The sequence below is a fragment of the Sprattus sprattus genome (assembly GCF_963457725.1).
Source record: "Sprattus sprattus genome assembly, chromosome: 6".
NCBI lineage: Eukaryota > Metazoa > Chordata > Actinopteri > Clupeiformes > Clupeidae > Sprattus > Sprattus sprattus.
Genome location: NC_137925.1, coordinates 26,361,532 through 26,389,400, shown reverse-complemented (window position 1 = coordinate 26,389,400; position 27,869 = coordinate 26,361,532). Strand labels below are relative to the sequence as shown.

The window sequence follows — 27,869 nt, the reverse complement described above, 5'->3', positions numbered from 1 at the left end:
CGCTCACTCACTCAGCCCCACACTCACTCACTCACTCACTCACTCGCTCACTCACTCAGCCCCACACTCACTCACTCACTCACTCACTCACTCAGCCCCACACTCACTCACTCACTCGCTCACTCACTCAGCCCCACACTCACTCACTCAGCCCCACACTCACTCACTCACTCATTCACTCAGCCCCACACTCACTCACTCACTCACTCACTCACTCACTCACTCACTCAGCCCCACACTCACTCACTCACTCACTCACTCACTCACTCACTCAGCCCCACACTCACTCACTCACTCACTCACTCACTCAGCCCCACACTCACTCACTCACTCACTCACTCACTCACTCAGCCCCTCACTCACTCACTCACTCACTCAATCACTCAGCCCCTCACTCACTCACTCACTCATTGCTCACTCACTCACTCACTCAGCCCCACACTAACTTGCTCACTCACACGCTCACTCGCTCGCTCACTCACTCAGCCCCACACTCACTCACTCACTCACTCACTCGCTCACTCACTCAGCCCCACACTCACTCACTCACTCACTCACTCACTCAGCCCCACACTCACTCACTCACTCACTCACTCACTCACTCACTCACTCACTCAGCCCCACACTCACTCACTCACTCACTCACTCACTCACTCACTCAGCCCCACACTCACTCACTCACTCACTCACTCACTCAGCCCCACACTCACTCACTCACTCACTCACTCACTCAGCCCCTCACTCACTCACTCACTCACTCAGCCCCACACTCACTCACTCACTCACTCAGCCCCATACTCGCTGGCTCACTCACTCACTCACTGACTCACTGACTGATCATTCTTCATCCCATCTCGCTCGCTCTCTCTCTCTCTCTCTCTCTGTCGTTCTCTATCTCTCCCTCTCTCTCTTTCTGTCGTTCTCTATCTCTCCCTCTCTCTCTCTCAATTTCAATTTCAATTTCAATTGGCTTTATTGGCATGAATGCACGATACATTGTTGCCAAAGCACTCAATACAACAATAGTGATAACAACAACATTAGTGATAACAACAATAGTGATAGCAACACACACACACACACACACACACACTCTCTCTCTCTCTCTGTCCTTTCCCTCTGTTGTAATCTCTTTCACTCACTTACTCCAGCTAGCTCTGGCTGGCTGGTGATCATGAGAACATTCATCATGATTTAGCAGCACATACGAGTTTAGGGGTGACAGTCACAGCACTCTACTCCCCCTATTTTCCTCTTTTTTTTCTTCATCCTCCTGTACATCCTGTACATCCTCATCTTGTCAGGCAGTTTTTTTTTTTTTTTTTTTTTTTTTAAAGCATGACACAATCTTACACTAGGAAGAGATAAGGTGTACCATTTGTATGTGTGTGTGTGTTGCTGTGTATGCGTGTGTTTTTTGTATCTGTATGTACGGGGAGAACCTAGACACCAGCCGCAACACACCAGCCCACTGCTCACACACACATCGAACCACACATAGCCTTGTCAGACTACACAGATTTGAAGAGCTTGCTGGTAAATAACAAATGGAGGTCATTCCCAAGGAAAACATCGGCATTTGCTCTGTCAGTGCTGACATGTAGCAGGAGCGTATCAAGCCCGCTGGCACATGGGAAAAGACGTGCCCTTCCTCAGATTGTAGATATTGATGATTGAGATATTTCGTATGGATTTTCAGTGTGTCCCGCCCGTGGCAAGTCAAACATTATTGAAGTGCAAGGGAGCAGCAATGGTTTCATCAATTTGCATTAATTTGTATTGAACTCAAACTTTGTGTGATTCATCACTCATTCTTATTGAAAAGCTAAGGTTCAGAATATTTTATGTGATTTAACAGAAAAGACTAATTGGCTAGACTGAATGCAAAAGAAATATTTCAGATTTGTCGAGCAATAATGATTATAATGCAAAATCAAACATGCTCTCAAGTTTACATAAAAAAGATGATAATGGAAGCAAGAAAGAAGCCTCCCACTTGACTGGAGCTCTGATTTAAGGCCAGTGTGGGGAAAACAGAGCGAGTTGAAAGGAGCTCTTATTTAAGGCCAGTGTGGGGAAAACAGAGCGAGTTGAAAGGAGCTCTTATTTAAGGCCAGTGTGGGGAAAACAGAGCGAGTTGAAAGGAGCTCTGATTTAAGGCCAGTGTGGGGAAAACAGAGCGAGTTGAAAGGAGCTCTTATTTAAGGCCAGTGTGGGGAAAACAGAGCGAGTTGAAAGGAGCTCTTATTTAAGGCCTGTGTGGGAAAACGGAGCAAGTTGAAACTGGGACAACAGCATTTAATGAGAGGTTCACAACAAGCGTCCTTGCCACGCGCCTGAAACAGAGTCAAGTGACGAGTCATTGTTATTTTATTACCCCCATTAGCTGGGATCCTGGGAATGGCTTGCGTAGCCTGCAGGTTTGTGTCCTAAGGTGAACTTGACGAATCAAGGAATAAATACGACTGGCATACGGGCCCAAGGCAGCCGGATTTGCGCAGTGCCGGGGGTTAAGGAGAAACCGGAAAAAAGACGCAATGTGTGGTTGACAAAGCACAGCTCAGCCTGCAGTAGCAGTACTGCAACACGTCTATTTTCTGCATGACCCGCATGACTTGCTTTCGTGCACGTAGTTGTGATAAAGTCGCTGATGCTTGGGGAGGTAAGCTCTCCTCCTCCAGACTGCGGAGCCTCTCCGGCCCCCCCTCCCCGCATCCCCTCCGAAATTCACGCACTTCAGTCAATCATACTGATATTAAGCTTTGCGTTTGCAAAAATTGGCCGTGGGATTAAAGCTTAAGGGTAAATCCTACCCAGGCTTTCTTATGTATTTTTTATATTCCCAAGTCAGAGTGGTATGCTGAAGTTAATTTGTGCCTGATCTGGTGGGTGTCATCAAACAAACCCAGCCTGTCACTTGGCTTCCAGCGACACAGCCGCCGGTCCCCCTCAACCTCCTCTAAATTATTCAGGTGCACACACTGCGCTGAGCATGTGCCACAAGCTAAGGGCCCAATTATCAGAAGAAACCGTTTCCTTCTCTGTGCCATTTCTGCAGGTAGCCTCACATGAGCTGTGTTCAAAGGCACTGTGAATTATTTAGCATGAATTGACACACAATACATGCAGTGCGGCGTGAGCTAGCCGATCCACGGAGCTTAGATGGCTGTGGCAGGTGGTGTCTGGCAGAGTGGCGCACCTCTTCCCAGAGCCCCCCACTGTGGAGAGACAGGGGGTCATCCCAGAGCCCTCCACTGTGGAGAGACAGGGGGTCATCCCAGAGCCCTCCACTGTGGAGAGACAGGGGGTCATCCCAGAGCCCTCCACTGTGGAGAGACAGGGGGCCCCTGTGGGGCTCCACCATCTCCTTATGTGCAGATGTGCCACGGAGAGGGCAGTCGCCTTGGTCAAGTTTGTGCCTTTTGATTCATGGAGGCACATTCTGTCGCTGGTACACACTACCATACATGAAACACTTGAAATACACCGACATTCTCTTTTTAAACTATACAAAAGACCCTGTTTTGCAAACATGCTCCCTTGACTGTAGCCAAGCCCTTAGTTACTCCGCTGAAATATGTGATACAAGGCATGGTTAAGGTCTTTAACTGAGTTCAAAATTCAAGGGATTATTAAGTAGCTAAATGATTACAGATTGAAGTCAATATCTAAATTACCCTTTAATGGCAGATACCTTAAATGTGTGTGTGTGTGTGTGTGTGTGTGTGTGTGTGATCTATGTTGTAAATTAAGGAGTTCTGTAGTGACAGTTGCTGGGCTATACTAAGCTGATTCAAGGGGGGGGGGGGTGTACTTCTCTCTCTTTTCGTGTTTTTATTGTGCTCTTCAAGAAACATTTTTGTCAAGGATGCAGCAAGGTAAATTGCCATCAAGTGAAAGTAATCCAGTCAGCTTATTCACATTGTGCAGATAAGATGTCCCAGCAGCGCCGCTCCAGCCTTTAATCCCGCAGGAGTGCACACAGAGCCAGCGTTCCCGGGAACGCTAACTCCCACAGGCACTCCAGCCTTGTCTTGTTTTTCCTGGTCTCACCGCAGAACTAACCGCGCCATGTTTGACCACCAGTGTTTCTTTTTTTTTTTTGTGGAGGAGGGATGAGCTTATTTTGACACGTCCCTGGTCAGCCGCCGCGCTCGTAGAAGATGCAGTGGGAAGCACATTGCACACACACACACACACACACCACAGTCATTCATCTTTAATGCAGGCCCTGGAGTCTGCACACCGCACAGTGAGAATGAGAAGAGACATATATCCATTCAGGCACTTAGCTGCTTCCAGGTGTCTCAACTGCTTGACAAAAGCATTTCTTAGTGTTCCTACTCTCTCCAAGTATAGTGCATTCAAACCCATTCACTTTTTTTTTTTACATTTTAGTATGTTGCCACCTCGTGCCAAAATCGTTTAAATGAATTCCCCCCCTCATCAATCTACACTCAGTACAACATTGTAGACATTTTTGCAGATTTATTAAAAAAGGAAAAACTGAAAAATCACATTGACACAAGTATTCATACCCTTTACCCAGTGCCTAGATGGAGCCCCTTGAGGAGCGATTACAGCCTCGAGTCTTCCTCTGCATGCTTTTGGGGGGATTTCATGGGATTTGGAGATTTTCTGTCATTCTTCTGTAGATCCTCTCAAGCTCTGTCAGGTTGGATGGGGGCTGTCAGTGGACAGCCATTTTCAGGTTTCTCCAGAGATGTTCAAGTCAAGACTCTGGCTGGGCCTCTCAAGGACATTCACAAGCCACTCCTGTGTGGTAGTGGCTGTGTGCTTAGGGTCATTGTCCTGTTGGTAGGTGAACCTACGGCCCAGGGTGAGGTTCTGAGTGCTCAAGTCCAGGTTTTCTTAAAGGATACTCTGCTCCGTTCAAGGATACGGTTGCTCCTCAACCCTGACCAGTCGCCTAGGCCCTGCTGCTGACTGTATGTCTCTTTCTGCCCCTCTCTGTCTGTCAGTATCTCTTCATCCTCTCTGTCTTTCTACGTGGTCCATCAGTTCATGACAGAAGGTCACACAGTCTGCCTGTACAAAGTGAAGCCCTACAGTATCTACTCTTGAGCCAAAACAAACAAGGTCACCACTCTGGGTGATGAATGCACTCTACTCTCTCACTGCCATCTCCCGTCATGTTCCATGTATCTGCTGGCTGGTTTGCCCCCACTTTGGTGTGAGAGTGAGTGCATAAGTGTGTGTGTGTGTGTGTGTGTGTGTGTGTGTGTGTCGATGTATGAGAGAGTTGAGAGGAACTGCAGAGTGCTAATGAGAGCAGCTTATTAATAGCATATCAGTGGCACATCCTGCTCTCCAGCATGCTGAAAGGTGGTGCTTGGGAGAGGCAGCAGAGGTGGGAGGTGGAGGAGACAGAGGTGGGAGAAGCAACAGAGGTGGAGGAGGTGGGAGAGGCAGCAGAGGTGGAGGAGGTGGGAGAGGCAGCAGAGGTGGAGGAGGTGGGAGAGGCAGCAGAGGTGGAGGAGAGGGAGGTGGGAGAGGCAGCAGATGTGGAGGAGGTGGGAGAGGCAGCAGAGGTGGAGGAGGTGGGAGAGGCAGCAGAGGTGGAGGAGACAGGTGGGAGAGGCAGCAGAGGTGGAGGAGGTGGGAGAGGCAGCAGAGGTGGAGGAGACAGGTGGGAGAGGCAGCAGAGGTGGAGGAGACAGGTGGGAGAGGCAGCAGAGGTGGAGGAGACAGGTGGGAGAGGCAGCAGAGGTGGGGGGTGGAGGAGTTCTATTTCAGCAGGTGTTCTCTGTCCGCAGCTTGCTAGATATTAGCAGAGTGGCATTATAGCAAGCCACAGGCCCCCCATCACATCCAGTTTATTCTCCAGTGCTTTCACTGCAGCAGGAGAGCTTAAGTCTGACATATCCCCTACGTAACACGCTGCCGACTTATCCCCCCTCACGCACACAAACTCACACACTCACACATCACATATACACACACACACTTTTTCTGTCACAGGCCGGGCTCCTCCTCACTGCCGAAGCCCCAGCCGGCCGCTGCAGTTGACCTGCTGTAGGATAAATCTGCCTAAAGTGTCTCCGGGAGAGATGAATGCACTCACCGTCAGAGACAAAGCGGCCTCCAGACAGGCGTGATTGCTGGCCAGAGGTGCCGGCATGAATCTCCTCAGACGCAGGCCGCCACTCCGGGGACTTAGAGTGGACGTGACCACCGTCTCCAGGGGAGGGGCTCGAGAGAGGGAGAGGCCAAATGTACTGGAGCCACAGTAAAGTAGCACGTTAAAGCTGGAGAGTGGGCACTTAACGTCTCAGAAGAGATCAGAGCTCGAGAGATACGAGGACAAGAGTGTGTACATCCCCGAGAGAGAGAGAGAGGGAGAGTTGAGAGTTTATGTGTCTCAGAAAGAGAGGTGGGGGGGGGGGGGGGAGACGAGTTGCAGTACAATGTCACCATGGCCTCTGATAGGGAATCTATCACTATCTGGAGAAAGGGGACCATCACTCCTCTCTGTCAGTGAGCCACCCAGGTGCTGTGAATGTGTCCGATAGCCGAGTGATGGAGCGCCTGGCTCCCGCAGGAGAGCACCAGGGCCCTGCAGTCCGCTCCATAGTTTCAGGAGCTACAACAGCTAATTGCCATCCCCCTCAAAATAGGAAGGCTGGAATGGAATTAATGGTGTGTGTGTGTGTGGGGGGGGGGTTGAATAAGTCCATGTTCGTGTGTGTGTCTTTGTGCGTGTGTGTGATTAATACCGCTTAAGTGGGTTTTAACTAGCATAATGAGCTTTGTGGAAACATTGCCGAGCAGTGTGATAGAGGGGGAATCAGGTCATTCTCTGGTCTTTGATGGGAAGTCGTAACCCTGTGTAATTTATTTCTGAGGGTGGAGGGGGGAGGGGGGGCAGGATTCCCACTATTTAAAAGGAGAGATCATTCTCATATTTAGTGCCAGAGAGTATTCATCCGTGCATGCCATGTGACAGGCATGCAGACTTCTTCCACTCATCCTACCTCTGCTTGCTTTGGGCCCACTGTAAATTGGGGGTCTTAATTACATTTAGGAAGTGATTAATAATGTTATGTACATCTTATGGAAGCACACTCACATATGTGATTTATAATACAATACACTTCTCTTGTTAAGACATAAGAAGGATATTCTGGTAATCAGTATTTAGATTTTACCAGGACAGGAAATCAAAAGGGAAGGCATTTATTTATTTTTCCTTCCAGGCATTAGTTGCAGCATGAACCACCTGTGCTGAGCATCTCTGTTGTGGTCCGCAGGTCAACACAGCCATGCACGAATCCAAGCTGGTGGAGGAATGTGACGAACTGGTGGAGATCATCCGCCAACGGAAGCAGGTCATCGCCGTCAAAATCAAGGAGTCCAAGGTAACGTGCCCACACAGCGGTCGCAGCATCTCCCACACATCGCCTCAAAGCTCAGAAATGCCTGCTCTAGAGTTACAGGCGCCAATGAAATGAAAGAATATTATCTTTTTCATTTTGGGGACTTTGGTCCTTTCAGAAGGGCTTCTCCACAACGTTCCCGATGGTACAGGGGTACAGATGAGATGGCTGTGCACCGTCGCCTGCCAGTGGTCTATTTAGTGCATGCATGCAGATGTGGCAGCTCTGTCAGTTGTGGGATCGTCAGCACCTGTCTGTCTCCTGGCTGCTCCATAGGAGCCTGTCACTGCCTGTCTCCACATTCTGTAATGGGAGCGGATTGCTGACATTTTGTGTGACAGCGACGGAATTTAAAACGCTTTGAACCTCTGTGCCTCTCTTGGGGAGACGCTTTTGATTTAACCCCTGTTTGCAAAGAGAGTTTAGCACACAAGAAGGGGTATTTGGTGGAAAAGTAAGGACGGTTGGTTGGGGTTTACAAACAGGGCATGGATTTTTTGTACGATTTCTAAGGTCTGAAACCTCTGCAGCAGAGATGCCGGTGATCCAGGTATGGGGACCTGCAGCACAACGCAGAGATAAAAGACAACACAAAGTACCCATTCCTTCGAGGAGCCTCAGTTCACATGGCCTCACTTAACAAGCTTTCCATTCTTTATTCCCTCGCCATGTCTATCTCTCTGTCAGTCTCCCTGTATCTCTTTCCTTTACCCTCACCCTGTACATCCTGCTCATCCAAGAACTGGGCTTCCTTAATCTGCCATAGCATGAACAACTACTGTAGGAGGAGAGAGAGGGCAGCCCCTCTTTCTGAGTGAGTCAGTCAGACATGCAGGCAGGCTAGGCCGGACCGGGCCACTGATTCTCTCATCTGCTGCTGCTTTGGCCACTGCTGACACTTCTGGAGCTGCTGGCTCTCAGGCGCCAGTCACAACACCCCAGAACTCCTGTCCTAGCAGCCCAGCCCAGCACAGCCCAGCCCAGCCCAGTCCAGCCCAGTCCAGGCAGTCACAACACCCCAGAGCTCCTGTCCTAGCAGCCCAGCCCAGCCCAGCCCAGTCCAGGCAGTCACAACACCCCAGAGCTCCTGTCCTAGCAGCCCAGCCCAGCCCAGCCCAGTCCAGGCAGTCACAACACCCCAGAGCTCCTGTCCTAGCAGCCCAGCCCAGCACAGCCCAGCCCAGCCCAGCCCAGCCCAGTCCAGGCAGTCACAACACCCCAGAGCTCCTGTCCTAGCAGCCCAGCCCAGCACAGCCCAGCCCAGCCCAGCCCAGTCCAGGCAGTCACAACACCCCAGAGCTCCTGTCCTAGCAGCCCAGCCCAGCCCAGCCCAGTCCAGTCCAGTCACAACACCCCAGAGCTCCTCTCCTAGCAGCCCAGCCCAGCCCAGTCCAGCCAGTCACAACACCCCAGAGCTCCTCTCCTAGCAGCCCAGCCCAGCCCAGTCCAGCCAGTCACAACACCCCAGAGCTCCTGTCTTAGCAGCCCAGCCCAGGCCAGTCCAGTCTGTCTCCCTGCTGCTGCCGCTGCTCACTTGGAAAGCACCTCCTTGTCTTCATAAGCTCATAGCATTGGACCTGTCCACTGTGTTTCTGATTGAGGGGATGCTGTCCGTCTGAAAAGGTCAAGGGAGGTTGTGAAGATTGAGATCACTGTCTGTCACAGTTCCAACGGCAGGGCTACTTCCTCATATGAAGTGGACGTGAAGGCATGTGAGCAGACTATGAGTTTCAATATTGGTTCTGGCAGATGGATGATTCAACGCTGTCGATGCTCTCCATAAGCAGGGGCATATCCATGGCTTATGTCATTTTGAAACCACAGATGGGTACTGTTGATGGACAGGGGATCTTGAAGTGCCTCTCTGATAAGCACTGTATGTTTTCGGACACTTTGTGACGTTGTTCTTCGTTTCTTAGTCTGAAAGGATTTGTTTTTGTTTTTGTTTTTTTTTCTCAGGGATTTAGTCTGTCCCTTTGAATGCTCATAATATCAGCCCTCAGACTCGCATCAGGGAAGAATCTCTCTCGAATCACCCTTCTTTCCTCTCCTGGCACGCACACACACACACACACACACACACATACACAAAAACAAATCAGCTTATTTTATTTGCTCCATCTGCAGTGGAAATTGGACTGAGGATAAACAGATGAGATAGCGGCGCAGTGAAATGCTCTTTAATTTGTTGCCCTGGGACGAGCGCTGAGCCCTTGTGCCCTGTGAGGTCGTGCACCCGAGCGCATGCGGCCGTTTCTCCCGCCTCGGGGCTGGACCGCGGAGAGACATTGCGGTGAGACGGAGAGACACCGCGGTGAGGACACAAACAGCCGCTGCTTCTCTTTGTTTACACGTACACGGCGCTCGCCGCACGAGAGTTTGCCCACTGTGAGCTGTGTCACGCAACAGCGAGGCCTGGACAAGGCATCATCGGCTGTTTGTCCGTTTAAATCAGCATTGTTATTCTCATGTTATTGTTTGTTTGTTTGTTTGTCTGTTGTCGAGTAGGTCAAATGCGGTCTAGACAAGAGCCCTAGACATTGACTAAGTAGAGCACTGGGCACCCAGCAAACTGATATTGTTTAGGCTGACATGAGTTTTCCAACCAGCCTGCATATACACATAAACACCAGAAATGCTGACTTTGTATAATTTGTGTTTGTGTGTGTGTGTTTGTTTCAATTGAATTTCAGTAGTATCTGAATGTGTGTGTTTCTTATGCCTGGTTTAGCTGCAAGCTTTTGTTTAAAACTATCCTGACACCTGTCTGGTGTTAATGCACTGATGAGACTAGCTCCTCATAATTGTTTGTACAGACCTGCTCCTCTTCATATGCCTTCTGTATCTGTGTGTGTGTGTTTGTGTGTGTGTTGTCAGGTGATGAAGTTGCGAAAGCTGGCCCAGCAGATCGCTAACTGCCGGCAGTGTCTGGAGCGTTCCAGTGCTCTCATCACGCAGGCGGAGAACAGCCTGAAGGAGAACGACCACGCCCGCTTCCTGCAGACTGCCAGGAATGTGGCTGAGAGGTGAGAACTGAGACACAAACACACATACATGCACACACACACACACACACACACACACACACACACACACAGATAGAGATTCACATATACACTGTGTGCTCCTCAATCACACACGTTCACACACAGTCAAATACACACAGATTTGAAAGTACACAGACACACACACACACACACACACACACACACAAAAACACACACACACACACACACACACACACACACACACAGTCCCCAAGAGCAAAACCTCTAGCCAGGAGAACCTTATGTGAGCCAGGGCGTGTGTAACAAACTTTAAGCAATTCTGCACATTCCCCCCCGTTGCCCCTCCTCTTCCCGGGCCGTCTCCCCAGCTCACGGCTGCCCCCACCCTATCCAACACTTCCAGACAAGCCCTCAATATTCACCGATGCTGTTTCCTGGCCTGCCAAATACAAGCTCAAGATTTTTGCATTTGCTTCTGCAGTTTTCTTCTCCGTCTGTTTTGTTGAGTGTTTTTTTTTACGATGCTATCCCTTGTCCAAGAGGCAACAACGCTGTTAATGCATTCAGCCTCTGCCAATGCAGAGCCTTATTAGTGTGGGGCTGTGGAGCGATGCCACTCCACCGCTCTCTCCTCCTCTCCTCCTCTCCTAAACCTCCTGCCTGTCTCCCGCCTCAGGGTTGCCATGGCCACTGCGTCCTCACAGGTCCTCATCCCAGACGTCAATCTGAACGAGGCCTTTGACAACTTCGCCTTGGACTTCTCCCGAGAGAAGAAGATCCTTGAGGGCTTGGACTATTTAACAGGTGTGTGTGCGTGCGTGTGTGTGCGTGCGTCTGTGTATGAGAGAGAGCGAGAAAGGCAGCTTGTTAGACAGAAAAAGATGCATACCGAGAGAAAATGATTAACAAACTGAAAGAAACAGCTAGACAAACTTCGCACCCTAAGGTGCACCAGGTACTGCAGTCCGTCCAAAAAATGTCTACCCTCCAGCTATGTGTTCATGTCATTTACAGAACTATGTACTTGTGCGTAGGGGGTATATGTGCAAGCTTTTCTTTAAAAAACCCTCTGTGTTGATTTACAGCTCCCAACCCTCCGTCTATACGAGACGAGCTGTGCACAGCATCTCATGACACCATCACTGTGCACTGGACCTCTGAAGATGAGTTCAGTGTCACCTCCTACGAGCTGCAGTATACCATCTACACCGGCCAGACCAACTTCATCAGTGAGTTACACACACAAACAAACAAACACAGACAAGTTTAGCTTTTTCCCTTTTAAATGACCCAGCTCTGCCCAGCCCCGTGTCAACAGTAAATCCTCCACATCAGTAACACCCATCCCTGAGGCCTATACACACACACACACCCATCCCTGAGGCCTATACACACACACACACCCATCCCTGAGGCCTATACACACACACACACACCCATCCCTGAGGCCACACGTCATACTATCCCACTAACTTTAGTGTTTCTTAACTTCCCACTGGAGTGGTTGAATCATCACATGATCACTATCCTGGAGAGATCTCCTCCACCATCAGGTCTGTCCATCCATGGCTCCTCTCATCTGACATGTACTCAACCACTGCAGGGTTCATCATATCAAGCCATCCGGTGACGGTGATGCCAGCTGAGTCTGAAAGGCCCTCCCTCCCTTTTTATGTAATCTCTTATCAGTAGCAAGACTCGCTTCCCCGCCGAGCAAACATTGCTCTTGATTCCTCACATATAGAGCTCAGCCCCCCCTTGACTTTATTTCAAAAAGCAAACACAGTGAAAATCCCTGGCTGGGATATATAGTGGAGAAAGTCTCTGTGTGCATCCATAGCCCAGAGTGCTGTGTTTATTTACTGAAAGATGCATGGTAATCTGATAAGAAAAGAGAGAATCATTTGACAGCTGGGTACCATAGTGTGTGTGTGTGTGTGTGTGTGTGTGTGTGTGTGTGTGTGTGTGTGTGTGTGTGTGTGTGTGTGCGCGCGCGCACGTGTTTGAGGGATGGAGAGAGAGAGGCATAAAGCAAGATGGAGAGAAAAAGCAGTTAAGGATCAGTGGCAGTAGGACAGGACTATAGAGTGAAAACTGATAACAGCTTGGCAGAGGAGGGAGGTACACTCTTTCAGTTTCTCATTCAGTCTCTGTTAACCCCTCACTCTGTCTCCCTCGCTCTCTCTCTCTCCATACATCATGAGCTGTCTCATGCATTCCTCTTTTCTTTTTCTCCTCTATCTCTCTTTCGACCCATCCATCCACTCAATATCAGTTACCATCTGTGCTGCCCCGTCTCTCCCATGGCAGTTCACTCCAGCCCACTCACACAGATCTCTGCTTGAGAGACACTGGGACCTACACACACACACACACACACACACACACACACACACACACACACACACACACACACACACACACACTGAGAGCCGAGTGAGTGAGATCTCTGCCTGAGAGACACAGGGACCTGCACACACACACAAACACAAACACACACACACACACACACACTGAGAGCTGAGTGAGTGAGTGAGTGAGGTCTCTGCCTGCGAGTCACAGGGACCTACAGAGCCTCCACCACTTCTTCTGCCACTGCGTCCTCGAGAGAATACACCAGAGAGACGGAGAAATGGAGAGAAACACATAAACATTTGTTTGTCCTGGTCTCTGCCAAGTGCGTTCCTTCTGTGCCATTGCCTTGCGGAGGCGGAGTGCCTTTAAACGGAAGCACTAGCATTTTATCAACTGCAATTGCCCCACGCTCCCAGGAGGAGCCATGCGATCCGCCCCACAGTTTCTCCGACTGTTGCGACTGACTGAGCGGGTCAGCAAGAGAGTGGTTCCCACACACACACACACACACACACACACACACACACACACACACACACACACACACACTCACACAGCGCAGGGAAGGCCAAGGAAGACACCAGCTCCCATTAGGAACTGGCAAATGCACTCTATTTTAAAACCGAGTAAAGATCTATTTCATTCAGTTAGGTCTGGAAATAGGCAGCATTGGTTGGTTTTCGTTTTAACTTTGATGAAGGCCTGACGGTGAATAAAGTATGTCTTGCGGAGGTGACTAGATCCGGTGACCAGATTGCTGTAAACAGGAAAGAGCAGCTTGTTCATGGGAGCGCTTTTTCGGGTCAGACCCAAGTAATTAAACGGCTGGCATCCGTACAGAGGCGACCCTCTGCGGTTAATTAATGTAGATGAAGAGCCAGCTCAATTAGTGGCGTCTGGGAGGCTCCAGGTTAGCATCGGAAGTGCTAATGGAAAGCTTCTTCTTCCTCGTCCTCCTCCTACTCCTCCCTCCTTCTCCTCCTCCTCCCTCGTGTTCCTGGGATAAAATGGCCCAGACTCGGATCCACCGCGGGGCAGCTAATGGCCCAGACCCCAGCCTTAGCATCGGTTCCACCGCGGGGCAGCTAATGGCCCAGACCCCAGCCTTAGCATCGGATCCACCGCGGGGCAGCTAATGGCCCAGTCCCCCAGCCTTAGCATCGGTTCCACCGCAGGGCAGCTAATGGCCCAGACCCCAGCCTTCGCATCAGTGTTAATTAGCGCTGACGTTAGCGATTGCTCTCTGTCCCCAAACAATGGCTTGGACTCATGAATGCCGCTGTGCTCTTAACCCAGAGCTCCGCCACTGAGGTAGTGATGTAACTACCGACAATGTAAGAACTGCCAGTAACGTCATATTAAGAGCAGGAAAACAATGTCATAAAAGCAAATAATAATAATAACAACTTACCAGTAATGTAAAATACAATTTCTGAACCAATAACGTAATACACACACAAGCGCACGCACCTACTCTCTCTCTAGGAATTATGACTTTATTTGTTTGTGGTACTTGATGGTCTCCAACACTGTCTTCTGCTACCTCTACTTTCATATGAAAAGCGATCTATACTACACCTCTTTGATGCCTCTTTCACCCACTTAATTTGGTACTCACATCGAGTAAGCTTTTTGAAAGAAACAGTAAGGGTAAGTGCGAGAAAACAATTGAACACGCAGTGATATAAGGATATTACTATCTTTACTATACATTTTTGATGATTTTTTTTTTTAAACCCAGCTATAATGTAATAACAAGCCAGTAATGTGTTGACTTACTATATCATGCACAAAAAGTTATGTTGTCGGTTCAGAAATGTTATTGCATTAGTGGTAAGTTATTACCTTATCGGCTTTTATTGCTTTCAGAAAAGAACAATTATTACACTATTGGGATTTATAACTGACTTTATTTTAGTGGTTGTTTAATGGCCTTGTTCCTCGAGCACCACTCTAATGCAGGTGGCGGCAGGAAGGTGAGAAAATATTTTATTCATAATGTTGTCGCCATATTATCAGCCCAACTCCAGTCTCCATTTGTCACGGTGATAATTGATTTTTCTCTCAACATGCCACAAATTCCTGAGTTAGCTTCATCACTACTTGCATCATAGCACTATTTATTTAGCTTATTAACACGACCCTGGAGGTGAGACTTGATGAAAGAATGACTTGCATCACTATGCCTGTGAAACGGCAGGAGCTGGATGTGTGATTCATATACATTCATAGGCAGAGCCCTCGGAGGGCCTCGCACTGCCCTGAAGCTGGGGTGAAGGAGCCACTGCTGGCCCCCTGTATGCCAGTGTACTAGATAGGGAGGAATGGAAAGACATCGTGCCAGTGGCGTTATTTGTATTGTCCACCTCCAGATTGGTGGGGCACCAAAGGACTGCGCTTTTTGGTGTGTCACAGATGCAATGGGACAAGCTTAAGGTGCAGGGCAGCACTTCCTCCAGCAGCATCAAAGCCTCCCTCTCTCTGGTAGTGCAGGGAGTGGCTCCTCTCTCTCCCTCTCCCTCTCTCTGGCAGTGCAGGGAGTGGCTCCTCTCTCTCCCTCTCCCTCTCTCTGGTAGTGCAGGGAGTGGCTCCTCTCTCTCCCTCTCCCTCTCTCTGGCAGTGCAGGGAGTGGCTCCTCTCTCTCCCTCTCCCTCTCTCTGGCAGTGCAGGGAGTGGCTCCTCTCTCTCCCTCTCCCTCTCTCTGGCAGTGCAGGGAGTGGCTCCTCTCTCTCCCTCTCCCTCTCTCTGGCAGTGCAGGGAGTGGCTCCTCTCTCTCCCTCTCCCTCTCTCTGGCAGTGCAGGGAGTGGCTCCTCTCTCTCCCTCTCCCTCTCTCTGGCAGTGCAGGGAGTGGCTCCTCTCTCTCCCTCTCCCTCTCTCTGGCAGTGCAGGGAGTGGCTCCTCTCTCTCCCTCTCCCTCTCTCTGGCAGTGCAGGGAGTGGCTCCTCTCTCTCCCTCTCCCTCTCTCTGGCAGTGCAGGGAGTGGCTCCTCTCTCTCCCTCTCCCTCTCTCTGGCAGTGCAGGGAGTGGCTCCTCTCTCTCCCTCTCCCTCTCTCTGGCAGTGCAGGGAGTGGCTCCTCTCTCTCCCTCTCCCTCTCTCTGGCAGTGCAGGGAGTGGCTCCCCTCTCTCCCTCTCCCTCTCTCTGGCAGTGCAGGGAGTGGCTCCTCTCTCTCCCTCTCCCTCTCTCTGGCAGTGCAGGGAGTGGCTCCCCTCTCTCCCTCTCTCTGGCAGTGCAGGGAGTGGCTCCTCTCTCTCCCTCTCCCTCTCTCTGGCAGTGCAGGGAGTGGCTCCTCTCTCTCCCTCTCCCTCTCTCTGGCAGTGCAGGGAGTGGCTCCTCTCTCTCCCTCTCCCTCTCTCTGGCAGTGCAGGGAGTGGCTCCTCTCTCTCCCTCTCCCTCTCTCTGGCAGTGCAGGGAGTGGCTCCCCTCTCTCCCTCTCCCTCTCTCTGGCAGTGCAGGGAGTGGCTCCTCTCTCTCCCTCTCCCTCTCTCTGGCAGTGCAGGGAGTGGCTCCTCTCTCTCCCTCTCCCTCTCTCTGGCAGTGCAGGGAGTGGCTCCTCTCTCTCCCTCTCACTCTCTCTGGTAGTGCAGGGAGTGGCTCCCCTCTCTCCCTCTCCCTCTCTCTGGTAGTGCAGGGAGTGGCTCCCCTCTCTCCCTCTCCCTCTCTCTGGCAGTGCAGGGAGTGGCTCCTCTCTCTCTACGGCTGGCGGGGGCCTCACACTTCCTTTCATCTGCTCACAGAGGCAGTCACAGACAGACTCACAGAGAGACATGGGGAGTCTGGGAACAGATTCCCTCTCTCCCTCCTTTCTTCTCTCTCTCTCCGACATGCGCACACACACTCTCTACATCTCTCGTCATCTGCCTCTAACGACACAGGCTTTCGCTCTCATCTGCTCCGCTTTGAAGTCTCTCGCCAGGCATTGCGTGGAGCAGTGGCAGGAAAGCCAGTGTCGATAATACAGGCAGCATATTGTAGTTTGCACAGCTAATTCGATGCATCAAAGGACCGATATTCAAACGCATATTAAATGTCTGACAGGAACTCATTTCAGTGTCCCCAGTGTGTTCCGCTTATTGTAATGTGACTTTTTTTGTCTTTGTCAGACTTTTTTGTGAATAGAAAATGAGTTGCAGTCAGAGATTCTTTAGCACTGTGCTGTCGTGTCAAGACTCAAACTCCATGTTTGCTCCCCCCCTACCAAGAATCAGCCTTTCTTCCCTTATCTGCGTCATGTTAAGAATTTATATTTACAAGCAGCTTTTGTTATTACTTATACATGCAGTTTGCCATCCCTCTCAATAATTCAACAGAAGCCCTTGCCAAGAGGGACATTTACGTCCAGGCTAAAAGCATCTTTTTTCCTCCTCCTAGTCTCTTAAGGTACAGGACAGTTTTACCGAGGGAGACTTAAGACACAGAGAAGAATTATTGCAGACCCCTCTGTCTGGCATTAGCAGATATCAGCAGTGTTCAAAGACAGTGTGATTACATTTTACCCATTTGACATCAGCTCTTCAAGGCAATGGGTTTGCTGTCACTGCTCCGAATGAGAAAATAATTGTGTGTTTGTTTGTTTGTTTGAGAGGAAGAGAGAGTTTTGCTCTCTCGTGCTTTTGCAACATCAAGTAAACATGGAATCATCCAAACATCGTAGGTCTGTGCTCACATAAACAGACATATAGACAACCTCACATGCAGGCACAAACGGACAATCATGGGCTGCACATTCTCAAACGCACAGAGAGCACTGTGTGGTTTTGCCAGCTGGCCTCGCGGCTCCATTGATCCTCCCTGTGGGTTTGCGTGTGCAACTGCTCTGCCATTGGAGTGGCGATAGACGCGTCTGTTCGCCTCGGGGCACAACATACAATGAGAGCGCCCCGCCGAGACTCCCCACATACACGGCGAACATGTGTGTTGTGTGCTCGGCCAGATGGATCAAAAGGGGCCGTACCAGCGTGTCTGGAAGCGCTGCTCATCCCCGCCCACCTCAGTTCAAAGCCATGTGTGCTCTTTGTTCTCTGGCAGAGCTGGGGCCAAATTAAATGTTTCATATGTTCTGTGTAGCCTTCACCATAGTACAGCACCAGATTATTTATCACTCCGAGGCTAGCTGAGAGGTGTCAGTCCTGTTACCGCTGTTAGATCATGCCATAGAAGTAATCGATGGGAAATACGACAAGATACGGTTCGTTTTCTAGTGTAGAATGTGTGTGTCTCCCTCTAGCTCGATCAGACTGTTGGTTTGGTTCCGAGGCTTTCTTGCTCACACTTGTGTGCTCTTTTGTCCGGGCAGGTCTTTACAACTCGGTGGACAGCTGGATGATTGTGCCCAACATCAAGCAGAACCACTACACTGTGCACGGCCTGCAGAGCGGCACCCGCTACATCTTCTTCGTCAAGGCCATCAACCAGGCCGGCAGCCGCAACAGCGAGCCCGCCCGCCTCAAGACAAACAGTGAGTACACATAACACTACACTGCACTTCACAAGGGCTACCTACCACCTACACTTCACAAGGGGCTACCTACAACCTGAGTATCCACCTGCTAAACTGCCCCTAACAAGGGCTACCTATAACACCAGCAGTGAGTATCCACCTGCTAAACTGCCCTTCACAAGAGCTAACTATAGCACCAGCAACACTCAAGTACACTGAAGGTAGAATGTTCTTGAAGACTTGGTGGTCGATAAGAAGTGTCCTTGCTCTGTAGTTCTACAGGATGAATCATGTAGCTGAGGATCCGTGGAGTATGGGTGCAGAGTGTTTTGAAAAAATATTCTCAATTTAGGAAAAGAAATTCCAGTCCCTTTCTTCCATATAAATACTAAACATAAAGTAAATGAGAAAAAAACCAGCCAACCACTTTTACTCCTCAGGGCTTTCAGCTCAGCACTGTTCTGCCTTTGAGAGATGTCCTAGAGCACTGATACTGAAGAATCATAATTCTCCCAAATTAAATCAGCCAGCTTTTTGCCTCCTGTCTCCCTGGCCCACCCCCCAGCACCCACCCCCACCCCACCCCATACTGTTCCGTGTACCACACTGTACTGCAATCTCTCCTGTGCAATCAGCTCTCCATCAAAGGCAGCCAGCCAAGCATGGTTACAATACCACTAGGTTTTATCACTCTCCCTCCTTGAGCGGCAGGTAGCACCCCCCAACCACCCCTCCCCCACCCACACCCCGGTCACTCACATTACACGCGATCACAGCCCTTGCCTGCCCAGAGTTCAATTACTTTACAAAATGGCCTGGAACCAGGGCCTGGTGGCTGACTGCATTCAAATGGATTATTGCATCAGAGGCTTTTGCAGGGGGCAGGTTTGGAGGTTAAACGCAGGCTATCTGAAAGCAGCAGCAGCAGCAGCATTGCCCTCCCCTTGCCTCTTTCTCCCCTCCTCTCCTCCCTCCATTTTTTCTCTCTCTTTGGCAGCCATTTATCGGCTGGTCCCGCAGCAAAGGGTTCTTGCTGTCTCACTCGCTTCACTCGCCTGTGGCGCCTGAACTTCTTTGTATTAACGGAGTGTCACTCAACCTCTGTGGCCTTTCTTCTCTCTTTCTTTCGCTCTTCTTACTCCTCCCAACAAGTCTCCCGCACTCTCCCACTCACTCTCTGTTCTCTCCGTTTGCTGCAGATAATTCCTCCCGATCTGTTTTTCTGTGTCTCTCACTATTGGCCTCTCTCTTCTTCCTTTTATCTCTTTCTTTCTTTCTTTCTCTGCCTGTCAGTGTGTGGTCTGTTCTTCTCTTTCTCCTGTTTTCCTGCACCTCTGAGATCATTTCAAAGGCAGAATAATTCTGTTGAGCGAGAGGCAGAGTGAGAGGAGTGCGGTGGTGTTCCGTGTCCGCCCACCTCTCCTGGCTTTGATAGAGACAAACGTCCCCGGCTCCCAACCTGCCACCGCCGCTTCCTCTAATGCCGAGCCCAGGCGGCGAATCTCTCTCTCACACACACACACACACACACACTCACTCACACACACACAGGCAGCACCGTACAGTCTAACAAGGCCCAGAGGAATTTTAAAACACACGCTGTATTTCACTCTGTCAGCCATTCCCTGGCAGAGCGGTTTGCCGGGGGGGGGGGATAAGCCAGGTCCCTGGAGCGCAGACAGATGTGGAGTGCTCTGGTGATGCCAGCCCTCCTTCAGACTGGAGCCTACCTACTGTACGTGGGTGTCTGCACCTGGCAGTTGTCCGCCACCCATCCAGCTCCTCTCTGGGGCCCTGTGGTCTCTGTGGAGGGGCGGAGAAACCTCCGCCAGGTATCCCTCACCCTCTCCTACAGCTGTGGCTCACGCCCCCATCTGCTTGTCTCAGGGGTTGGGAGTCATCTCTTCCTTGTCTCCGGGGGATGGGACTCATCTATTCCAGGACGGCTCAGATGCCCTCTCAGTTGTTTACTCCAGCATCTCCTTTCTGGCTCCCCTCGAAAGCCCCACAGCTGTCTCATGCCCAGTCATGGGAAGTGTTGTCAGCTATGACGGGACCAGTCGTTGTGTTTACTCAGTGCCTGATTCTTGGGTATGGGTGGGGGGGCATTGGTGCAGCGGAAGCACCTGTGTCCCACACACAGTGCGGTCCAGGTCGGTTCGAGTCCGGTCCAAGCCGGTTCATGTCCGGTCCAGGTCCTTTTGTCAGTCCTACTCTCCATCTCACTCACAGTCATCTCCTGTCTGCTCTTCACTGTCCTGTCCATGTGAAGGAGCATAGCATGTGGCTCTCCCATCCTGCCTCACTCTGCAAGAACAAGTCCCTCAGAGACCTGGCTGAACAGGAGGAGAAAGAGGGGCAGAGCCTGAGAAGTGATGAAGAGGAAATGAGGGAATGGTGTTCTCTCTTCTTTCTGTTGGGTTCTCTCTGTTCAGTGCTCTCTGTTCGCTCTTCTTCATCTCTTACATTCCTTACCTTTCTTCTTTTTTTTTTTCTTTCCGACAGATTGTTGGCCTCATCTATCTCTCTCTTCCCTCTCTACCGCCATTTTCCATCCCCTCTCTGTCCTCTATAGGACTTCAGAGAACACGGGCGAAAAGCTTATGGGAGCTGGGAGGGTTGAAACCTGCCTGGTGGCAGCGGGGGTAAATTATTCATGCCTGATGAAGGGACTGGAGAAAACAGTGTGTGTGTGAGTGTGTGTGAGTGTGTGTGTGTGTGTGTGTGTGTGTGTGTGTGTGTGTGTGTGTGTGTGTAATAATAGAGCGTAAAAGATAGACCCTTCCTCTACTATCCCCATTCTCTTTTATTTACCTTCTTCACTCTATTCATATGCCAGCTCAGGCCAACATGGCATGTTGTTAAGAGCAGCTCAGATCACGCAGAGGACAGAGAGAGGGTTGGAGAGGGAAGCTTTCAGTCGAGGGAGGGAGGGGGAGGGGGGGTCAGCAGCAGACATCATATGGCTCTTTGCAGGTGTGTGTGCCTGAAACCAAGGTTTGATTTCTCTCACAGCACTCGCTAATGGGATAAAGCATTTAGCAGTCCAGCCCCCACACCAGCTTAAGGCCAGAGACCTAGAGCGGAAGGCAGAATATCACATTCCCCCACCACCACCACCACCCTCATTTTAAAGCTCATCATGCAACATGGCCCCCCAAATCTTGCAGGATTCTGCACTTTTGCCTGGGCGATGTAATGTGGAAAGCAGTGACCTCAGCTGTTCAGGAGAGGGGGGTAAAAGAGGATGCTGAGCAGTTGACTCTTCACCGCAGGCCTCAGCAAAATAGCCCTGTTATCGCCCTCACATCAGCCTGACCGGACAACTGTACGTAAGCAGAAACCACAAACCTGCATATCCAGTATCCAGCCCTCCTTCTCAGCATGCCTGCTGCCTCTGTGTGTGCACTTTCTTTTGTGTGTGTGTGTGTGTCTGTGTGTTTCTGGACGCTGTGGTTATACTTTGTGTGTGGTGATGGGAAATCTACCATCAGCAGTCCTGGTGAAGCCCATCCCCTCCCTCCCACCTCACCTATTACAAGGGCAGCAGGAGCCCTTCCTGTTGAGCGGTCAAAGGAGGCGGAGTTCACACTATGGACCAATGAGGATTGGGCAGGCTTTGATTCCGTCTAATTACAATCCATTGCCACGTCCCAAGACGTCTCACAGTGCAGACGTGCCAGGCTTGATGTCACATGACACGCAGGCCCAAGGGTCAGGCACTGTGTACATGTTGCAACAGCCCATCCCTGATAATATTTACTCATCGGTGCACACACAGACATCGCTCAAGCTGTCGGGGGCTCAAGAGGCAAGTGCAGCCCTGCGTGAGGCATGGGCCTGCCCAGCAGAAGCACGTCCCTCTGGGAGAGCTTACACGGTCTCGCTGGGGGCAAAGCCAGGCACTGATCGTGAAATGTTATGTGTGTAAATATTTTGCGAGCCCACAAGCGACTTCCACTCACGTCCACAGCAGTAGTACCAGGCCACTCAACACAGTGTCAGATTTGTTAGCATCATCCCGAAAATCTGACACTGTGTACTGTTCCAGCGACGTCATTCCCAACCTCCTAGTTTTCCTGGGCATCCCCATTGTTATATAACCCTGTCATTCTTCCAGAGAACTTGGTGAAATGCCTGTCCCTGTAGTCATGGAAACTGTCACATGAAACAAGGGGATAACTATGAGCTCACACTAGGGGCGAAATGCCCACAAGCAAGTCTGCTGGAAAAGCATGTTCTTCCTCGCTGCCATTTAAGTGAAATGAGGTACTTGTGTGTCTAGACAGCACTCTAAAGGCGCGGAACCTGGCTTTCATGACGAACTGAGCTCTCCAAGTGCAAGACGAACTGAAAGGCACATAGGGAGAGATTAACAAATGCTGCAAATGAGGCTGCAAGGAAGTACAGAAGACATTAACGTCCCCCAGCAATTCCTTTGTGGCCCGAGAGCAGAATACGCAATGAAATAAATGTCTCTGCCCAGACTTAATGCCCTGTTTTTATTCCTTCCACTTTTGAGCACGATCTCAGTGGATTTGTCCTGGACTGAGAGAAGTTTGCCAATTTGATTAAACGCACACTGTCAGTGTACTTCCAATCTGATATCAGAATGGAATTATGGAATGCGGAAGGAATGCATTATGTTTCCTATAATCACTTACTAATCTCAATGCATTTGAATTACCCACAGTCCTCCCCGTGACCTGTTGGTTGCTTGTCATGCTGCTCAACCCCAGCTTCAATTGTCAGCTCTCAAAATATGCTGAAGCTCCAGGAATGAGTCGTGTTTTTGGGGCGTGCAGTTGGTTGTGGCAGCATGTCGCCTCGTTGCATCATCCGGCATCTTGTCTCCCTGGTCAGTCACGTGTGTGTGTGCGTGCCTGTGTGTGCATGTGGCCCCATTTCTCCTCCTGGTCCCTAGGTGCCCTCGAGCCAGAGCGAGAGGGTTTGCAAGTGTCTGTGCTCACAGCGATAAGCAGTTCAAAGACGAGCGCGTGCTAATGTAATTGGCTTCCAGTGGCCCAGCGCCCGAGAGCCTCGCAGCCCAGTGCAAGTCCGGCGCGCTCTTCCTCACAGCGGAGATTATTGGGGCTTCTTTGTGAGAGGGGTTGGGTGGAAGGGGGTTTGCATTGTTCCACCATTAAGTCTGCGCTGGCAACGGGATGCGGGTGGCATCTAAGCGTAAAATGCCAGGTCTGCAGGGTCCATAAGGGTGACCTCTACTACCCTCATGTGGTACCCCGAAGGAGAAAGAGGAATCTTCATAAGCTCAGTCTCACCTACCCCAGCTTTATCCTCACTTCACCCCTCCTTCCCTCCCCCGTTCTCTCTCTTTCTCCCCCACTCTTTCTCTCATCTTCTCTACCCTTCATCTCTCCCTCAACCCATGATCAGCCAATTAGGAGCGAAAGTGCAAGCTTCCATCGGAGAGTCAGCCTCAAAATGTGCAAGCTCACAGCGAGATAGATGACTTAAATTTTTCCCTTGGCCTTCCTTAAAATTCACAACTACAGTAGCAGATGCGTTCCGAGTCTCATTACTTGAAAGCAGGCCACTCTGAGTGGCAGCGTTCAGTCCGACATGAATAATTCCCAGTGCTCTCAATGATTCCGGTCTGTTGGCAGATAGGATTATGGCTTTGGGTGACTCAAATACTAAGTGCTCTCATTTCCAAAGTTTCCCAGTGACTTATGTTTGTTGGCTCAACTTAAACCCCCCCCCCCCACCACCACTCTCCTACCCACAGGCCAGCCTTTCAAGCTGGACCCCAAAACGGCCCACAAGAAGCTGCGTCTGTCCAACGACTGCCTGACCATGGAGAAGGACGAGAGCTCGCTGAAGAAGAGCCACACACCGGAGCGCTTCAGCAGCACGGGATCGTATGGCTCCGCCGGCAACGTCTTCATCGACAGCGGCTGCCACTACTGGGAGGTGCTGCTGGGGGCCTCCACGTGGTGAGTGGGGTGACCAATCGGTGGGGGGAGGGGGGGGGGGGTCTTTACCATCACTGATTGTGGTACATGCTATATTTTATTTTTGGAGCAAAAAAAAAATGTTGTATGCTGTTCCTGTGGCACCTGCTGTTCAGGAGTAACAGGAATCAGCAGTCAGGAGGTTGCTAGTTCGATCCAGACTTCTGCTGACCAAGTGTCGAAGTGTCCTTGAGCAAGACACTTAAGCCCCACCCACTGTGCAGGTTAGCTTGGTAGCCTCCACCATCGGTGTGTGAATGGGTAGATGTCTGAGGCATAAACATGTAAAGCACTGTGAGTGTTCTATGAGTAGAAAAGCACTATATAAATGCAGTCCATTTACCCTTTACTTTCTCCAGGTACGCGTTGGGTGTCGCCTACAAGTCCGCACCCAAGAATGAGTGGAGCGGCAAGAACTCGTCCTCGTGGGTCTTCTCTCGCTGCAACAACAACTTCCTGGTGCGGCACAACGGCAAGGAGCAGCTGGTGGAGGCCTCGCTGCAGCTGCGGCGGCTGGGCGTGCTGCTGGACTACGACAGCAACGCGCTGTCCTTCTGGGACGCCATGAACGCGCAGCACCTGCACACCTTCCACGTCTCCTTCCTGCTGCCCGTGGCGCCCACCTTCATGATCTGGAACAAGTCGCTCATGCTGCTGTCGGGCTTGCCCGTGCCCGACTTCGTGGACTGCCCCGAGCAGCAGGAGGGCCTGTGCCGCCTGCAGGAGTCACCCTACGGCTCGTCCACCATGAAGGTCTGCCACTGAGGGGAGAGCTGGGGGTGGGAGAGAGCTGCATATTGAGGCAGTTTGTGGGATAGACTGAGCTGTGTCGACGCTAACGGATGGACTTGCGCTACTGCTGAGCGGCTTCTTGTTCCTTCCCCCTTTCCTGTCTCTTTCTCCTCTTTCTCTTCCACCTCCTCTTCTCCTCATGTTTTCATTTTCGATCCACTGTTTTTTAAATCCTCTTTGGTTTCTCGCTCCTTCTCTGTCATTGATGGGTTAACATCACCTATGCTTCTCAGTTTCAAAGGATGCGTTTAGTTTTTGCGACAGTTCTAGTTTGATAGTTTTCCAAAACAACAACAACAAACTTGAGACACTTCGACTTGCATCATGTGACTACTACTTGTGTATGACGTGACCTCTGATGATGATGATGATGATGAGTGTGATGAGGAGGAAGAAATGCATTTGTAAATTATTTATCACTAACAAATTTGTTTGCTTTTTGTCAGTTTTGATGTAAACCTGATGCACTTTTTAGATTGGTTTCAATGCCCCTGTGTGTAAAAAAAAAAAAAAAAAAATCTGAATATGGATTTGGACAGGGTTGCTCTTCCATTAGATAGAGTAGAAGAGGTTTATCTTATTAATAAAAAAGGGATACAAATTTGATGTTTCTACCGAATTAATGAATTTACTATCTGATGGAATTATAACTCACAGTTTTTATTATATTCAGGGAAGACAAAGCAATCCTTTTATTTGCATTTTGTGTAGACGTTACGGCATGATATGTATTTCCTCTGTGATTTGTTCACTCTCCTTCTGTTTGTACTTTTCTTTTCTTGTGAAAAGCATGATACAGTATGTATGAGACCACTGGTTCCATGTAGTCGACAAACATCTATCCCTACCAATATATTTATTGCACCGTGGAAAGAGTAACCCTTTATTACACCTTGAGTTCCCATCACCTCAATCAGCCACTGAGTCAAAGTGAAATATGACTTAATATAGAGACATGGATGCACTTAAAGCATTGATCAATTTTTTTATTCAGCAAAAAGGCTGTACTGTGTTTTCTGACGCCTCATGTCATCTTTGAAGTCAACAGACACAAGTTTATGAACATACCAACCATGCCAGCTGCCTAAGCTGTCCATAGAGCTAACAAGCTAAGCTAAAATGATCCACACTGAATCATCAAACCATGATCAGTCATCAGCAAACATGATTCTCACGTGTATTTGATATTTATTTCCTCCGTACTGCTCCTGGTTTTCTCTTGGTGTTCATGATCCTGTAATATTCAGGGCTGAGGTAAGAGGATCCCTTATAGACAATCACTCGTAATGCAGGAAAAGACATGTAGCAAGACAAATGCATGTAATACTTTTTTTGCATTGTTTGGATGCATTGCCATTGTACTTCCACAGGGCTTGGGGACAAAGATACTACTGATGCCACTGGCTTTTCCTGGATGTTGGCCTATCTCTTCTGGTTTGTCATTCTCCTTTATCAGCCACGGTAAGGCGAGCAGCTGTTGAGTACTGACAGGATAAGATGTTCCTCAGGATCCGATTCTAGATCTTTCTCTTGGACCATCAGTGGTAGCAGCTCTGTTGTTAAGAGAGCTCAGCTGAGGCGTTTTGTTCATCTTCGAGACGCCACCTGTCTCCCCTGACTTTGAAATCCTACATTCCAAAGAACAGAGCGGTGTGAAATATCAGTGTGAGGGCCAGCAGAGCCCTGGTGTGTGGTTCACTTTAAGTTTTTGACATTTACAGCAGGTCACGGCAGGGGAAGACTAGGGAGGCTGTGGTGTTGTGTGGTAACAGTTGATGTCTGAACTAGACTGATGTGTTCAGTCCATTTGTATCCGCGTGCATCACCCGGTCATGACGAAGCGACTCAGGCTCAGTCCTACTCCGTCTGCTCTTTGCCATTTAGTCGGGGCATGTTCTTTTTTTATGGAAGTACACCCAGAAAAGATATCACCCACTGATCCACTGGTGTCTCAACATATCAGGTGTCAAGTAAACTATGCCTCTCTCCGTGCTTCATATTGTAAAATCTGCAGAAATAATAGTACTTACATTTTGTAAATTACAGTAATCTCATGGGTTTTTTCTTTTTTAGTTTCCGTTTTATTTTTTCTTTCTTAAACAATTCTTTTTTTTCTACATCTCTGGGTAACAAAGGTTGAATAAATCCATTTGTTTTGATATTTCAGAGCTTTAAGAAGTGATCAAATCAGCCATGCTCATCTGCTTCATGTTTCCGTTTCAATAAATATATGACTTTTAGAGGAAAAGAATGTAAATCATAGGGGGAAATATATATTATATAAGAATTGTATAATATACAAGAAATATATATATATGAACTATTGTTATTTATGTGAGCTGAAGTCCAATTAAAAGTCTGATCCCAAAAAAGCCCTTTGGTTTGTGTTGTCTTTTGACTTTTATTGTCTCCTCCACCTTGAGACAGATTGCACTGCATGTGGAGGAGACTGAGAGCGTGTGCATTGTGCCCTCCAGGCTCTGTGCGTGACCCAGCAGCCCTGGCGGCCTGGCAGGCCATCCGCTGCCTACAGGCACATGAAGTGGGAGATGCCCACACCCATCAGCTGTCATTGTTGGCCTGGTGCAGTGGCAGAGCATGAGGTCTGGGGCACAATGCTTCAGCAGATGGGTGTTCAGCCAACTAAGGGGAAGATTCTGCGTTTTACCCAGAGTTAGAAACTATGCTGTGAAAGAAGCAGATCTTCCATTCGTGCTTCAGTTTACCCAGAGCTAGAACCATGCTGTGAAAAGAAGCAGATCTTCCATTCGTGCCTCAGCATTAAATTGATAGGTTAAAAAAAGAAAATATCTTGTGTGTGTGTGTGTGTGTGTGTGTGTGGCGAACAACTATTTCCTGTTTTCAGGGTTGCTTTTTTCCCCCTCCTTTTTCCAATTTATTT

The 27,869-nt window shown here is 49.7% G+C and overlaps 1 protein-coding gene across 5 annotated transcripts in view; it reads left to right on the top strand.

Moving 5' to 3' along the window:
* The window catches only part of mid2 (midline 2), a 101,225-nt gene extending 73,903 nt beyond the window's left edge, over positions 1–27,322 (top strand). For all 5 annotated transcript variants that reach the window (XM_080840506.1, XM_080840504.1, XM_080840503.1 and 2 more), the window contains 7 exons: positions 7,272–7,379; positions 10,275–10,423; positions 11,082–11,209; positions 11,491–11,634; positions 18,057–18,218; positions 23,950–24,157; positions 24,535–27,322. In XM_080840506.1, the coding sequence (XP_080696632.1) occupies positions 7,272–7,379; positions 10,275–10,423; positions 11,082–11,209; positions 11,491–11,634; positions 18,057–18,218; positions 23,950–24,157; positions 24,535–24,940 (1,305 nt within the window). In that variant the 3' untranslated portion in view covers positions 24,941–27,322. The remainder of the gene's footprint in view (positions 1–7,271; positions 7,380–10,274; positions 10,424–11,081; positions 11,210–11,490; positions 11,635–18,056; positions 18,219–23,949; positions 24,158–24,534) is intronic.
* The last annotated feature ends 547 nt before the right edge of the window (positions 27,323–27,869 follow it).